The 17,583-nt window shown below is 36.3% G+C and overlaps 2 protein-coding genes across 5 annotated transcripts in view; one reads left to right on the top strand and one right to left on the bottom strand.

The window, feature by feature from the left end:
* LOC107996738 (ephrin-B2) overlaps positions 1-17,102 on the top strand; it is a 53,957-nt gene extending 36,855 nt beyond the window's left edge. Inside the window, exons 2-5 of one of the 2 annotated variants that reach the window (XM_062070983.1) lie at positions 1,028-1,169; positions 2,080-2,383; positions 4,432-4,737; positions 6,964-17,102. In XM_062070983.1, coding sequence (XP_061926967.1) covers positions 1,028-1,169; positions 2,080-2,383; positions 4,432-4,737; positions 6,964-7,121 — 910 coding nt within the window. In that variant the 3' untranslated portion in view covers positions 7,122-17,102. The remainder of the gene's footprint in view (positions 1-1,027; positions 1,170-2,079; positions 2,384-4,431; positions 4,738-6,963) is intronic. The other variant, XM_017054924.3, reaches the window with a different exon arrangement.
* LOC107996638 (U3 small nucleolar RNA-interacting protein 2) overlaps positions 1-17,583 on the bottom strand; it is a 94,329-nt gene that overhangs the window by 74,898 nt on the left and 1,848 nt on the right. For all 3 annotated transcript variants that reach the window (XM_062070979.1, XM_062070978.1, XM_062070980.1), the window contains exon 8: positions 6,484-17,567. In XM_062070979.1, coding sequence (XP_061926963.1) covers positions 17,335-17,567 — 233 coding nt within the window. In that variant the 3' untranslated portion in view covers positions 6,484-17,334. The remainder of the gene's footprint in view (positions 1-6,483; positions 17,568-17,583) is intronic.

Genomic DNA, 17,583 nt, shown 5'->3' with positions numbered 1-17,583 from the left:
GCGCGTACGTACAACGTGGTCGCATCAAAGAAAATAAATACGGGACGAAACAAGTGGAGCGACCGCGAGAAGCAAGAAAATAGTTCGCGCAGCGGTTCGTAGACCCGAAATAGGGCGGTGTGAACAGCAGGAAACTTTACTGTATACCGTGAAACGTGGAGTAGGAGAGAACGTGTGTATTGGCGTGTGTGAGCGCTGTTGGAAAGAACCGGTTATATAGAAACCGTCCTCTACCTTCTCCACCTTCTCTTCTTCTTCTCCTTCTTCTCCTTCTCCTTCTCCTCCTACCTCTTCCTTCTCCTCTTCTTTACCTTCCCTTCCACTCTTTCGCCGACCTTTCGTTCCATCCTCGCCAAGTATCCCCGCTACATAATACAATCGAGCCTATACATATATACAAACCCGATTGTATGCGTGCCTCCGTGTACATAGGTGCAGAGGCTGTATGTACACTTACGTGGGGTCCCGACACCATGGGCGCCTGCCTATCTGACATTGGGTGCCTACGAGGGCGAGCCTCGTGTCGTTTCTTTTTCTCCCTTTCCTGACCCGGCTACCGACGGATCCGGAGGAAGAACCGTGCACTCCTTCCTCCCGAGAACCTCCTTCGAAGGCGTTGGAATTTCGCAAACGTATTCACGGATAGCCTCGTTTCCGATACGCGGAAACTCTCGAAACTATGGTATATCGCGCGGATATCCTGCGGCGAAAGAAACAATACGCTGAATGAAACGTTAACGTATATTTGATCCTACCGTATGATGATTAATTTTTTATCTGATACGTTTTGAACGGCGCCCGGAGATGGAGGCGTTGGAAATATAAATGATTCTTTTGGCTATTGTTAGAACTTGCTTCGATCTTTCTCCCCTCCGTGTTACGGATACATGTGTGTGCGAGTACACGTACATCCTGTGGCCCCATTATTTAGACTTAGGTTTAATTTTTAATACGTGCAAGGCTCGTGTTATATTCAAAAGGGTTGAATGTTATTCGTTATTGACGATCATCCGTTTTTCTGTTACAGATTTCGAATAGACAACACAGACCATATAATAGACGTGAACAAGAACAACGCGGCGTTCGAGTACGATCAAGTGAACATAATATGTCCTGTGTACCAGCCGGGAACGTATGACGAGGACGCGGAGAAGTATATTATTTACAATGTAAGTTCCAGTACTTTGTATTGTATCGTAATGCGAAGAATCTCGACGTTGGTGAAAAAAAAAGATTGTCACGAGTCCGAGCCCGTGTATCCTGGCCCGCCATAGTGGGATCAACAGATAAATCGAGTTACACGACTGTTGACCCATTATGCGAAATAAAAAATTGTCAAAGGGTATTCCGTGTTGTTTAGACAGCTGTTACTACTCGAAACTCGTTCGTTAACTCGCTCGTATCAGACCCCCAGAACGACTTCCGCTTCGTAGCCAACTTTTCACGCCCTTCGAGGGGATGTTGGAACGTTGTTTCACCCGCTCTTTTTAAAAATATTCATGACGAATTACCGCGTAGCGATCATTCCTTAATTAGAGAAACTCGTAACGATGTTTGTACGCGGGACGAAAATCACCACGTTTTATAAATCAAATCGTTTCCAAGCAAAGTTTTACCCTCCCCCTCCTTTTATCTGAGATTTCTACGCAGTATACCCTAAAGCAGCGACGCAAGCACCACGAATCATCGTCGGGATCTAATCACCGTCTCGATATCCTTCCCTCCTCGCATTGTCTCGATAGCGTTCGAACCCAACAACAGATATTTTCTCCCTCTTAACTGTATATCGAGGGAGTCGAGAAACACGAATCAGCTCTTTCTACAGCTATGCGTTACGGAGAACGGGAAAGAATTCTGAAAGTCGTCAAACAACGAATCGTCCACAAGAAAATCTTTCTCTCTAGAATCTTCTACAACAAACAATTGTCGTTTGTATAGAACCCAATAAAACTACAGAAATAAAAAAATAAAAAAAATAAAGAAAACATTGAAGGAGAAGGCTATTACGTGACAAATAAATAACGTTGCCATTCGATTCGCGTCGGTAGCTTGCGCTTAGATGCATCATGTATTTCACAGGTGTCCAAAGAGGAGTACGAAACATGTCGGATAACAAATCCGAATCCGCGAGTGATAGCGGTCTGTAACAACCCGTATAAGACTATGTACTTCACGATCACCTTCAGGCCGTTCACACCGCAACCCGAAGGCCTGGAGTTCCTGCCAGGCCACGATTACTATTTCATCAGCACTTCGTCCAAGGACGACCTCCACAAACGCATCGGTGGACGATGCACCAGTAACAACATGAAGGTGGTCTTCAAAGTGTGCTGCCGCAACGAAGCTGACACCTCGTCGTCATCAGCGACATCGCGTAACAATTGTGAGTATTCATTTTTTTTTCATCGAATAAAAATATCAATATTTATCTCAAAGGTACTCGGAGTTAAATGGGAAGCGAATCAAATCCCATTTACAATCGTTCTGTAACCTATCCTTACATCGTCGTGCAACGAACAAAAACCTCTGTCCTACCGCGAGGAGTCATTCACATGTACGACCAGTATTCTAATGGGTCCGATTATCATAATCTGAAATTATAGTCGTTGTCTACGTCGTCTGCGCCGCCTTTTCATTTCGCGTGTAAATCACGTTTAAGACCTTCACGGTTTCGCGTCAATGCGTCAGCTCATCGTGTTCACGAGCAACGGGGGGATGAAGCGAATCGAAAGGAAAAAATCTACGTCATAAATTCATTATCTCCTAATCAGTTAGAAAGGGAAGGACCTTCCGTAACGACAGACGGTTCGATTCCTTGATCTTCCGCTACGATTCGCTCTCTGCGTCCCTCGACACGACCACCTCTGTGCTCTTCCTCTCTTAAATAATCTCTATCAATTATAATTCTTACTCGTGCACCATTTGTTGCGGTTAGAGGACCGAACGCTGACCCAGAACACAATAAATTCCACTATTTCATTCTAACCCGCCGATCTCTTCTCTCCCTAATTCGTTCTCCCGAGACACCTCTTTCACCTTCTTCCCTGCCACCGGCCCAACACTCGTCGGAGACGATTCATGCGCCATAATGACTAGCTATTTCGCCGGCCGAGAACTCTGAACTCCCTTTCTCTCTTTCCTTCTTCCATCGAGTCTCGGGCATTCAAGATTCCACGAGGCTCCCCCGACCTCGAAATCCTTCCGCGGCTCTCTACTGTGTTGTGTTCATTGCGGGATCAGAGCGTGAGCACGCTCGTGTACGATGCTCTACGATTACTATCAACAGCCACGAACCGCGAGAAATGTTAATCTCGCGGAAAATTTCAGACGGGCTTCTCTTCTTTGCGCCGCGAGCGCGACCGCGGCGAAAGACATTTACGCCGGCAATTAGCCGACGAAAATGCGAAATTAATCTTCGACTTTATTCCACCGGTGGAGGTTCGTTCTCCTCCTCGTTCTTTGTGCTTGTGAAGTTTCGACCGTGTGTACGGAATATTTGTCATTCCTTATGGTTACCATATTTTTTTCCTCTCTCTCCTTCTTTATAGTTTTATAATTAACAGTCGATCGGTTTTAATAAATAAACCGTAATCTCCGATAATTAAATTAATCCTTGAGAATAAATTTTTATAAAAATAGTATAAAAATATCTTTTCATTCCATAAACGTTTTTAAACCAAGCAGAGTCGCACGCACAGTTAAGAAAACCTCGGTTGGTTTTCACGTTGCGAGAACCACAAATCCTACCTATCAAATTTTTACGATACCGCATTTTACGGGTATAACTGTAACGGTTTACGCGCGATTCTACTATTACGATCAGGATCGGCAAATGATCGCCAGTCCGATTAAATAAAATTTAACGGGCGCAATCATAACCTCGTCTGTATTTCGATTCGGAGCCCGTTTTAAAATAACCGAACCTTACACGCTCACATCTATATATATATATATGTACATAGGTAATTGAAATCGATGGCTATTCACCGGACACTCGTCCCATTTACGAGCAATCGTCGACGCGGTCGCGTTCTACGCGCGATTCTCCCCGTTGAAAATTACGCAAAAGCAGCGCGCGATTTGCCGTTTCCACGAGTTAAAATCGAAACTTGTTGGTCGACGCGATGTTATCCTAAATCATTCGGCTGGAAACACCAACGTGAACAACGGACGATGTTCGTTGCGCGGGCGCGCGTAACAACAGTAATCGAGACTCGGTTGGAAATTGCACGCAACTCGTGAACCAGGTAAAAAAGTGGCGGTGAGATTACACGCTAAAATTCAATAGCCGCAACGGAGTATACCCGAGGCCACGGCGTTATGCCAGGCAACGGTGAAAAAAAGGCCGTCCTGACTCGCGAGCATGACAATGTAATAAGAATGTTAGAGAGATAGGAAAATGTTAATGCCGATCTGTGTATCGCATTTCAGCCGTGGCCGTAACCAGCAGCACTGTACCAAGCAGCAGCTCGACTAGCACCGCTGTTTTGGGTGGAGGAGCCGCTGGAATACCACCCCCGCCACCACCGAGCGTCCTCAAGGGCGGAGATCGATTCTACCCAGGGGGCAGCATTCATCATCATCACGATCATCATCAACCGGCCACGGCGGCGCCGACCCTGCCCCACGTGCCCCCTCCGGCCATCTACCCCGTGCATCCGCATCAGCCTCCGATTCACAATGGACCGCCGTCCTCCTCGCCGCCCAAGACCTCGATCGGCCAGAAGAAGAAGAACAGTACGTATAATACACCGCCCCACCGACTCTTGCCACCTGCTCTCTTTGCCGCGAAACGAGTTTCTCGATGCTCCTCGCGACCATTATCTCGGCCAATGATTCTTTCATTTTTTTCTCTCTCCCTCCTTCTATCTCCCCTTCACTCCCTACTTGTTGAATCTCTCCTTTTTCTCTCTCTCTCTCTTTTATACTCCTTTTATTTTCTTACGCGAAATTTCTCTCGTCGTCGCGTCTCGTCGAAATTAATCGTTGAAAAGAAGAGTTTTTTTTCATTAATCGACGCGAATTAAATCTAATCTATTATATACCCGTCGAATTTAATTATGGAATAGACTAATGAGGAATTATAGTTAAATAGTGAACGATTTAAATAATTAAATAATATTTGTGTATTAAAGGGAAAATGATCCTGTATATGTTTCTTATCGATATGTAGTTAAGATGTTTTTAATCGTCTCTTTCTTTTTGATAATTATCACTTTGTATCGGTATCATTGTTGCATAAAATTAAGATAAACCACTCGTACTCGACGACTTTACTGCTCGTTATCGTTGTGTAAATCGTTTCTTTTTTCTTTTTTTAGAGCGAAGAAATCGAACGCGATTCGTTATTAGCATTGTATAATTGATTTTTTCTTTTCGAAAATATGACAAGCGTCCATGATCGTGCGAAATCTTTCTTTTCCATCGTCCGTTCACGAGTACCGATTCAAAGAGGAACGTCGTCGACGCTTCGATCATTAAATTACCGTTATGTAGTTGAACATGACGGTCCATTGCGTGCCAAACAATCATTTTACGTAATTTATTCGGCTTATCGTTCGGTCGTATTAAATCGGATAAAGTAAATAACGAGCAAATAAATTTTAATGAGCTTTAAAATTATATTGTCCCTCTTCGTAGCTCGTTCTACTTATTACAATCGCCTGATACTTTGTATGAATTATGTCAAAATGAATGATCATTTACATTGGTTGGTCGCACGTGAAACTTTTAAAACCATAAAACCATTCGTGTATGATCGAGGCGTTGGTTCGTAATACGATTTTTCTTTCATACTTAGATCCAATATTTGATCCAATTCTGATTTCATTAACTTTAACAATTGATAACAAAATTCGAAATATAACCGAAATTTGAATAAAATTGGCAATCCAATTGGATTTAAAAATTTGTAAAAGTAGGATAACAAATTTCAAATATCTATTGCAAACACATAAAAAAATTATCTAAAAAATTTCCGTTAAAAAGATCTGATAGAAAGGGATCCTTTCAATCCTCGAAATATGTGTTAGATAGAGAATAATCAAACAAGCTAGAAAATAATCAAAAGTAGTCAAGGTTTCAATTCAACCATCTTTCTCGACGACCATCTGTCGCTCTTGTATATTCTTGTATACTCTTTTTTATGTTTATCATCTATGATAATTTGACTTGAAAATGCAATGTGGTGGATGCACACACATTTGCATTCCATCGATAGCTAGGATGATCATTAACGAAGTGATCTGCCCGGTTCGAGACTCAACGAGAAATTCGTGTTCCCAAGATGTCGAATTGAAATAACTCGAGACGGATTATTCCATCTTTATTTATAACAACAATTTGAATTTCTCGATGCTTGAATTTTTTTAATTTCGAAATTCAATCGTGTCCCGCGTAATTCGTGATTTACGATATCGATCTATGCGTTATCGTAATGCGTTTCATTTCATGCAAAAGCAAAAATTGATAATAACTACTCACCTACAAGCCGGAATCTGGAAGTTGAAGTTTCCGCTCTGATATTGACAAATATCATTCGTTGGTTCTTGTAATAAAGTAACTTTTTCTACCAAAGCTCGTGCAAGTTTTGTTTCAAATTGGAGAAATTTGAAGAAATTTCAAGATATTCTTGACCTCTTTCCTTGACCTCTTTCCTTGAAATTAAAATAATATTATGTTCATTAAATATATAAAAATGAATTTAATTTGAAAACAAAAGTCTGGAAACTTAAAATATTATAAATAAGAATCTAAAATCTTGGAATTATTAGTTGTAATGTATAATTAAAAGTAATATTGATATTTTAATTTTCACATTATTGAAATTTATTTACTAAACTAGTAAATTATTAATAATTAACATTCATAAATTCTTAACCTATTTTTTCGCTGAATATTTGATTAATTAAATGGTTATCGATTACATACAATTAACAATTATTTTCTTTTTTGTGTCTATAGAGGAATATTCAGACCATCCGAACGAAGTGGTGAAGAACGAAGAATTGACTTATAATGGAGCGAGTTCCAGCCATGTTCAAGATTGGTATAGCCAATTGTTGGTAGCGCTGATGGGAAGCTTGTTGATCAGCGCGATTCTGCCGCAATTATTGCGGTGAAGTGACAACATTACTGACGAGAACGTATATCTCATACGTCGAAACCCCTTTTTCTGTGATTATCCTACGTTTAATTAATTTCTTGAGGCACGCGTGTGCACGCGCACTCGCGCAGCCGTCCCTCGATCGTGAAAAATAAAACGTGCACGATTTATGGTCGGACTGCCTCGAGAGAAAAAGAGAACGAGAAAATTTAATCGGGATGGAAGAAAGACAAAAACGAACAACTTTAAAAAAAACGAAAATTTAATGAAAATAAAAGAGAATACGATTTAAGAAGAATGAAAAGTTGATAAAAAATAATAAACGTTAAATGTCAAGAGAAGAGACACGCACGACACACGAGCAGCAACGCCATATTGAAACTATTCGAAAACGAAGAAAGAAGATGTAGCTAAGATTACAAAGACGAAAGAAGACGAAATGAGGAGAAACGCTACTACTAGACATTATTATAGTATGCCCACTATTATCACTACTATAAATGGTAGTCGTATTGGTTGTCCTTCTTATCATTACGCTAATTCTAGGTATTTATTGGAAATACGACGAAAAAGAACGAAATGAACAGCGTGCTAACTATCCTCAAGCGAGATGCAATATATCCATAGTAATAATGATAAATATATATGTGAGAAAAGCGCGAAAATTCTTTCCTTTAAAGACCATAATCTCGCGTGTGAAAATTTCAGTTAAATCGAATTACTGATGATAATATTGATTGACGAACGGTTCTTTGTCACTCATTTCTTTATCGTTTATAGAAACATTGTAACCGACAAATCGATAAATCACTTTAATTTAAAATTTACATAAAAAGCTAATTATTAAATAACACAAATTAAATCAACTTGCTATTTTAGTATATATATAGTACTTACCACTTATTTTTTTTATAATATTCCCACTCACATGTCACGAATGTAAATTTTTTTACTTCACTGTCACAAGATCATGTCGTACACTGATCGTATTCGTTACGATAATCGAATCAAACGATAAGTTACGATTAATCGCGACGTCAGCGCCAATAATCGAATCGAAATCTATCGAAGAATATTGTAATGGCGGAGAATCGTTCATACTGCCAAGAGTCGCGATCAGGATAATTAGCACGCGTGTAAATAAATTCCTAATTAAATATGTACAAGTGACTCTTGCCTCATCTTAGAGGCAGAGGAATTTAAGAGAGTGCCGTATAATAGGTAAAAATCTTATATATGACACGTGAAGAGTGCGTGAGTGAAAATGGCCAAGTGTGATAGAGTGATGTGTGTGTGTTATGAGACACGTGTGACATTCGAAAATACAAGGATCGCCCATTGGATAGTCGAGTGTTACAAAATTATGTAAGGTGCGACAAATCTGTAAGTTCCGACCGCGGTTCTTGCAACCGTGACACTTTCACGAATATGTGAAGTATTGTCATGAAAAAATCCGAAATTCCTCGCTTCAATCGAGTTCGTCGAAAGAAGAACGAGCGAACGAACGAACGAAAGTATGGTAATGTATGAAAGAGAGACTGATCACGAAGCGAGAAATAAAAAATAAAATTTTTGTATTATAGTTGTATCATACCGAACTTTATCTATAGATCTGTATTATATTTATTATCCGCTATCATTACGCTACGAATAATCACACTCGATATTCTATATTTACTAGTAAAAGAAATATCAAATTTAATAGCGAATAAATTGCGTATTCGGCGGGGTAATGATAAAAAAAATGACATGATGCGAAAACGATGAATTCTTGACTCCTATAATCATCGAATCCGCCATTTGTTGTTTTCTTTATTTTTCTTTTTTTTTTTTTTATTCTCTCGTATTGTATCGTTCGAAAACGTGCACGTTCAAATACGTACTTGAACACGTGCTCGCGAGTTCAATAAATTAATCGTGTGATCGTCGATTTTATTTGTATCATTCTTCGTCTACATTGTCTCTATAGTTCTTTTCCTTTTTTTTTTTATATTCTATTTATTATACACCGCCACGCAGACTTCATTTCCATACGCGTACTAACGAACGTATGCGCATGAAAATCGCATTTATTTGTAAAACATACGGGATTACATATATACATGCACAGTGGTCGCATTCGTTACACGCGATTTTGCTTCGGCTGACGCATGCGCCGATAACAACGCCCTCTCTTCATCAAGCTTCGTTTACACTGAATCGCAAACGATGTCGTTATAAACGCTAATATAATTCTAAAGCGTATTTTCTACGTAATTGTAAACGTAATCGTTTCTCTCGACAAATCTTCTCTCCACAATCACGGATCTATATTTCTATTGTTCAATATTGGCACAGCAAACGTCAAATATGTGTTTTGGATTTTTCACGCAAAACATATTATCTCAATACACAATGCATGTGCATCGTTGTCGTGTAATCTATAACTTTTGAATTTTTTCCGCCAATGTAATATTGGTCACATGATCACGATAACGTTATTTTGTATAAGTATATAAAACTAATTATTATAGCTCACTTTCGGAACGATAAATTGTCATTTTGTAACACATATGCATTAATATTATACATTTTTTCATGTTGGTATATCTGATGACTGATTAATCATAATTGACAAATCGTATCTATTAAACTTATATTGATGATACGAAAATCAGCGATAATTGTACATATAACCTAGTCTCAAAAATGGATCCGTGAGTATCAGTGTAAACGAAGCTTAATAGATGCGTATAATTGTTTTCGCGCATATGAAAATGCACACAATGGCCGAAGAGCGTTCAAGGATGCGAAGGATAAAAACAATAAGGAGCAAATAATCGTTTTGCGTTGGCCACAAGAAAAGAATTCGACCGAACGACAATTAGAGTAATGAATTATTGTAAATACGAATATGCGGAGAGAATTACATATTGTATAAGGCAGAGCGATAGAATGCGAGAAAGAGAATGAAAGTGAGAGAGAGAGAGAGAGAGAGAGAGAGCGAGAAAAAGAGACCCCTAATTCCGAATCGTAGATAATAAAGAAGAAATGTATTCTGATGGTTGCTCGATTGACCGATTCGTTTTCATCGTTCATTGATGGTTTATCGTCCTTGATTATACGCGACAATTAAATGAAAATCAATGGCCACGATTAGCCGGGAATGTTGAAGGAAACGGCGGAAATCAAATGCGTGTATAATGTTATCCATTACAGTATTGTAAGCCTAAGTATTACATGCCTCCGATCCACGTCTGTTTGTCTGTCTGTCCGTTCGTCTGTCTACAATTTATACTTTTTACCCATGTGTTAACCGCAATAGCAATTTCGTACACACATATGAGCGATCGATGATGAGAAAGCAGTTCACGACGATACCGCGATTCCACGATTCATATAGAATATAGATTCATATAATCATATTTCCGTTTCGTTAATTATAGCTACTATATGATAAAGTTTCTTTTTAGTTTTCTCTCTAGTCGTTTTTTTTTTTTTTTTTCATTTGCACTCATGTACTTATACGTGGAATTGTTTGTGAATCGCTGATCAACCCGCAAATCGAAATCCAAAGACAATCACCTGCACCATTGTAAAGAAAAGCGTTCAGAGTCTCAGCGTAGATCAGTCATTTATTATAGCATCACAATATCCATTAGGTATATATATATATAAATATACATATGGTTCGTTAACCTTTTCACACAAAGTAGTTAACACACGATTGTACAAAATGTTTCTCATATACAAGTTCGCTTTGCGGGTCTCAGAGAATATTACACATGCAGTACATACATACATACATTTGTAAAGGGACGCAAATAATAGAGTGCATTTATGTTTTTAATCGTTATAATCGACGATCCATGTAACAATTATATATTTTAAATTGTGGATGTATCGATTGAACTGCTTTGGACGGCAAAGATCATCGATCGACTTATCGATAGCGAATTAATCAGAACCAGCGTGAAAGCCCGTAATCAATTAAACATAAATGCAATAGCAATGCAGCAAAGTTACATAGATCCAATGTGAATGGTACTCATTCTTACGGACGATAGGTAAATATAAACAATAATATAGACTCGAACTATCGATAGAAAATAGACAAGGTCACTCACTGCAATTTATTTTTATTTTTCTCTCCTTCATTTATTTTTATCTTTTTTTTTTTAATTTGTTTCGACCGATTTGCTCCAAAAACATTTCCATCCACACTCCGATCCCGTCACTACCGACCACGTGAAACGCTGTTTCTCGAAAGTTATTTTTATAATCGTGAACAGGGACAAGCATTGTACCATAAGGTACTTAAATCGTTAGTAGAAAGTATATGTATATAGATATAATAGAAAGTTTAACGATACCGATATTAATAAAGAACACAATAATAATCGTAATATCATCGAAGATTACGATTAATCAAATCGCGCGTTAAGATTAGTCTTCATTGTTAATCATGTATACACATTATTGTATACACACAGGTAAATATATACACACGTTGCAAATTGCACGTTTTGAACAGAAATACATGAAGAGGAACAGGTTTCACGATTTTCTAATCCAAAGACGTTCGAACCTCTTTTCATTGATGATTTTTTTTTACGATTTATTTTTGCTATTTCATTGTGTTATCCTCTCGTGTGCGTGTTTAGGAACAATGCCAAGAGATTAGAGATCTTGGAGTAAGGAGATCACAGTATGTGATTATCGTTACGTTCACGAATGGACTTGTTCCTCTCTTCTCGAGACAAAGGATATAAAAAAGGAGATGAGATAAAATAAGCATTAACGAGAAAGAAAGAATTATGAGGAAGGAAAAGGAAAATATGAAAGGATCGATTAAATTAGATATACCGCGTCGAATTGATAATACCGCGGATTTATTGAGCGTAAAAATGGAATCGAGATGATTTCGTAGGTACGTCGTTGTAAATAAAAAAAATGAAGAGAAAAAAAACAAAAAAGATCAATAAACGATAACACGATGAAATTTATATTAAATACATAGCAAGTACGAGGATAGGTTTCTAATAACGATTTATTATAAAAGTGAATGTACGTTGATGTCTAAGATTTTTAACAAGATGGAAAAAAAAAATAAGAAAAACACAAAGTGATTATTATTAAACTATGATTATTAACTCATAACCGAGAAACACAAGTACTAATTAAACAAGAGAGAGTTTGAATACAGAACCACACTTTTTAGCCAGGTCATGAATTTTCTCACGTTGCATATATTACTTTTGTAACAGGTACATTACATAACACATATGATCACGGTCACAGAAACCATATAAGAGACACCGCGTTATCACGAAGCGATTAAACCATTAGATTTCTTTTCTTTTTCTTGAACATAATATCTGAACATATAAATTAAAAAACACTTGCTATATCATATTTATACATATTTATACAAGGAATAAAAAATTCCAAAGATGATATACGATTTTTTTGATTAATCAAATTGATATACATATTATATAGTTTTGGAGAAACAAATTATCAACGATTTACATAGTTTGATCGGTTAACTTTGTTTAACAATCAAATCAAGATTTTTAATTTTTTATTATGATATAAAAATATTTAAAAAAAAAAAAAGAAAAGAAAAGAAGCTAAAAAAATAACGTGGTTCACTTGTGGTATTCGTGAACGAGATCGATTATAGATTGCGTGTATTCACTAAGTATGCACGTTCAGTACAGTACAGTCGTTCATTACAAAGCATTACAAATACAATACAAAGTAGCGTAGTGTTCATAATGGTAGTCCACTTGTAGCGAAATAGTGTTTAAACAGTCCAAGCAAACAACAAGCAACAAGAAAAAACTGGAAAAAAGACATAATCGTCAAAAAAATTGCAGGTAACCATAAAAAATACAGTAAACGTGAATCGATCTTCGTAAAGTACGTGCAAGACACGCACACTCATACATATACACATGTACACATGCACACGACACATGTATTATATACACATATATTGGCACATATTGCGATACAAGTTCACTCTCAAGCGCGTCGCAAAAAAAAAAGATGTTGCTCTAAAGATATGGAAAAAGAAAAGGAAAAAATGAACTATATATTTAAATACACTCGTGACACAAATACAAAGACACGATATACACATATACGAAAGCGACGCGATTTCGACAACCACGTGACAGAAAACGCAAAGCGAATTCACTCGCAGAAATAAAAGAAGAAAGATAGAAAAGAGGGTCGAGGGACGTTCTAAACGTAGACCCATCGGCGTCGCGCGATTTATATAGCTATATTGTATTATGCATGTCGATATACGGTCACATATAACGATGGAAAATGAAAGTAAACCGAATGAAACAAAATGAAAAAAAAAAAAATGGAAAAAGTAACTGGAAAAAAGTTAAAATGCCGGACAGGGAGACCGGGCGTCCCCCCATTAAAATAATAATTACACGTACATACTCACTCACATAACACATACAGAGTACATCGACGCGTACGACGTACATTACGTCGGCGTTGAAACGTTTCATTTTGAAAGTACCTTGCGCGAGTCGTCTCGAATCGTCTAAGTACAAAAAGATAAAAAAATAAAAAGAAAGAAAGGAAGAAAAGAAGAAGGAGAAGAAATGCTGTCTCGATGGACGAGATGCGTGCGATCCACGTTCCACGCGATTCAGAAACCAGGGTATTGAGTATTAATTCGTGGATTCGGTGAAGAAATCAGGTTTCCTTTTTTGTGTTTGAGGCCATCAGCAACGAGCATCTTTTGCGTGGGTTGTATATGAATCGGAGGGATTCACGATGCTGAGTGGTAAATTTGAGGAAATCGCGTGTCACGCCTCTTTCGTTAAATCCCCGACAGGCATTAATGAGTTCCTGGAATCAAATTGGTTGTAAGAATTATATTTAAACGATGTTTTGCCTGTTCAATTCAAAAGGTTGTATGTGTAGCAACGCGAATCCCTTCGCGTTCGTTTTCAAACTGTTTCTATTTTTTTGAATAAATAAAAACGATATGCGAATAAAAAATACATTCGCATATTATTTCAAAGAATATTTATTAAAAACGCTGAACACAAATAATATATATACGCTTTGTTGCGCTGATTTTTCGGCTTTATTAATATTACGTACATCTATCTATGCATTTTTTATCGCTGTTTTTAAATGCTACGAGTATGAGATACAAAAAAAAAAGTTGAATTACGTTCTTCTCAAAGCTCAAATCTGTTTTCATGCAATCTCGTGTTATTTTTTTTTATATATCTATACATTTTGATAGATTTGACGGATTCCAAATGTTTTAATCAGTGGATAACGTATAAAACTTCTAACGCACAGATGTAAAACCATGATTGTTCTTGCGTCGCGTGAAACGTCGGGCAAAATATAATAAAATGAAAAACTATCATTTTTAATTATTGTCGTCGATAACCTCGTAAGTAATTGGTAATTATCGTAGCCATAATTTGTTCGTTGTCCTATTCTGCAAAACGAATGTTGAAAAAATGGAGAGAGAGAAATTATATAGTATGGAGGAATGTGAGTTCGCAGTGAAAACAGATGTCCGGTTCGCATTCTTGAATTTCGCGAGTCTTTCGGTATTAATATATTAATTACGTATACAAATCGCTAATTCATTCCACGTTCTATTGAAGCTGAAACATAGTCTCTCGAAGACGAGCGCGCATTCACGAGTAGTACATCTTAAAAAAGCACATAATATCCATGATTATTCAATAATTTAGATATTGATGATTCAAAATTAAAGAAATTATTTTCTTAAATTTTGTTTTATAATACTGGCTAAATGTATATGCATATTTTACATTTTTTATAAAATACTTAAAAATTGCATTATCAATATATACATAATTAAAAGGAGAAAAAAATATTTAAAGCAAAGTAAGAGTTGCTTAATTCTATATTTTAATGTGCTAATAACAACAATATAGATAATGACTGAATTTAATTAAGACTGAATTCATCAATCTATCATCTTTCATCTTTTATTCTCCGAATAAATGTCTGAATAAATGTCCCTTTTTCATTTAATTTTCCGTATTAAATGAACTCTGCCTCTATTAAAATATTTCGATCAGTTAAGCTTATTAATGACATATCAATGAAATCTTTCATCGAGTCGAAAAAAGATATAAAATAATAGTTTCGATTAAAAATTTCGATCGGAAAATCTGGATGTCATGTGCTTTAAAAGATCAAATGTACATAGCGTATACATAATGAAGAAAAATCGGCGTGTAGTATACGAAATCTTATGATTCGCGATGCCGAAAAGAAAGATAATTATGTTTTGAGCCGCGTTGCCATTCATAGGGCATGCGACCATGCCACTTGTTTCAATCGATTCAATTCGATTAATTAAAACCCCATTCGATTCGCCTAAGGTTTTCAACCGTGTATGCCTCACAGACAACGAATCTCTCGACTTGCTAAGCGACTCGCGACTAGCAATAGTTTCTGCAATCTCCTCAATACAATTATTTTAAGTGCATAACTATTGTCACGTAGGACAGGACTTATAAATCGTTGAAAATAAAATGTCAAAAAAAAGAAAAAAAAAAAAAAGAAAAGACAAAGTATACGCTCGAATCGTTTCCCTACTTGAAATTTTGCAAGATCTGTTAGTCATGTTGTTTTAGAACTATTTATGAAATCCAAAGCGAAATATCGTAAAATGAAACAAAATATTATTGAGATGCAAAATTTTGCAAACATTCTACATTTGCTATAAAAACTCAGTTCCTCTGTGACATGTTGAGATTATACGCGTGATTTGGAGCCTAAATCGTTGTACAATTGTTTATATAGAACGAATTTATATTATATAGAACGATGCGAAAAAATGTTAAGTGTGCTTGTAAGTGTGTTGTATGATGATTTCTGGCATTTACAATATTCGTTTGCGGTTCACGCTGAATAAGTCTTGTCTTACATATTCGCACGCACGTATTTAAATCACCAAAGAAATACACTGGTACGTATTTCTTCTCCAAACGGCGCTTCTAAAAGAAAAATATGCAACGATAAACTGGTCTATATTATATCAGAAATTTTAGAATTAAATTTCAAAAGTTATCGATATTATTTTTATGCCATCGCTTTCCTTCTTTTTATACACTATAAGTAAAATAAATACAAAAATTATTTATCATTGAATTTTATAATAATTTAAAGTTTATTAATTTCATTAATAAATTTCATTAATTTACTAAAAATTAAATAAATTAAACGAGTTCTCGGAAATAAAAAATGAAAAAATAATAAAAATAAATCGGAAAAATCGAATGAAAGCGATGTCTGATTTGAAATGTGAAAAACTTAAGAATCATAAAACTTGAGAAGAGAAACGCGAAATAAGAGAAATAAACGAAAGAAAAGCATTTTAAATAAGACATGTCGGGGATTTTTCGCGAAAATAGAGCCAATGGAGAAGAAACTAATCGGGCGGAAAGCAACGCTGCTTCATTCATCCCCGTAAAAGCATACTTGCGATTATGAGATCCTAAAAAAGAGTGAAAGAAGAGAAAAAACGAAACAAAAAGTATGTGAAGAGAAAGCCATATTGAAAGACCTAGGTTGTTACAATCATTTAAGAAACTTTCTTGCAAGAATGCATACAAGAAGTAGCGTACACTTACTGTACATTCGTTGCTACGGATAAATATGCAAATTAAAAAAAGAAAAGTCGATTTGATTTGTATATGTACACGGTGAGCCCGAGGTTCGTGCGAGAATAGGTGTATTTATGTAGAAATGAGAAAGAGATCTTTCGAAATCGATACTCGTTTCTTTCTGGTTCATTGTAATCAATCAATGACCAAATCGCTTTATTCTCATAAACGCTAATGTCCTCAATGGCGATCATTGTTATTATACGAACGAACTCAAGAAGGCATGGTATACAAGACTAAAAACAAGACCTAAAATGGGGACATAATATTTTATAACTCAACTTTTGTACAGAATAAATAAATACTTGTACTGTGGACCAATATTTCTTTTATTTCATTCGCATATCTACGATTCGATAGTGAACGAGATATTCAAAGATAGCATATTAGGAATAGATATAAAAAATTATGAAATAATAAACAATGCATTTTTTAATATATGTACAATAAAGTTTGTTCAGACTAAATATAAAAAAAAATTATATAATTTATATTTGCCTAAAAATTTCAATTTATAACTCCAAAGAATTTTTTTTTATATATTATAAACTATTTATTTTTTGTTTGTATTAATGGTATTATAACAATAACATTTTTTGCTTCTGGTATACGCCACCATCTTCCAAGTCTATGTTCTTGACCAATTCCAGCAATAAGTTGAGTTCCATCTGGAGTGAAACTCAATGCATTTACAAACCCTGTTAATTCAATCTCAAATAATGGATTCAATGATCTAAAGGAATCACCGCATTGCCATAATCTAATAACACCATTTTGTGATCCTACATTCAATAATTA

Source organism: Apis cerana, linkage group LG2 (assembly GCF_029169275.1).
Source record: "Apis cerana isolate GH-2021 linkage group LG2, AcerK_1.0, whole genome shotgun sequence".
Lineage (NCBI taxonomy): Eukaryota > Metazoa > Arthropoda > Insecta > Hymenoptera > Apidae > Apis > Apis cerana.
The sequence above is the reverse complement of the archived record's forward strand: the minus strand, read 5'-3'. Positions and strand labels throughout refer to the sequence as shown.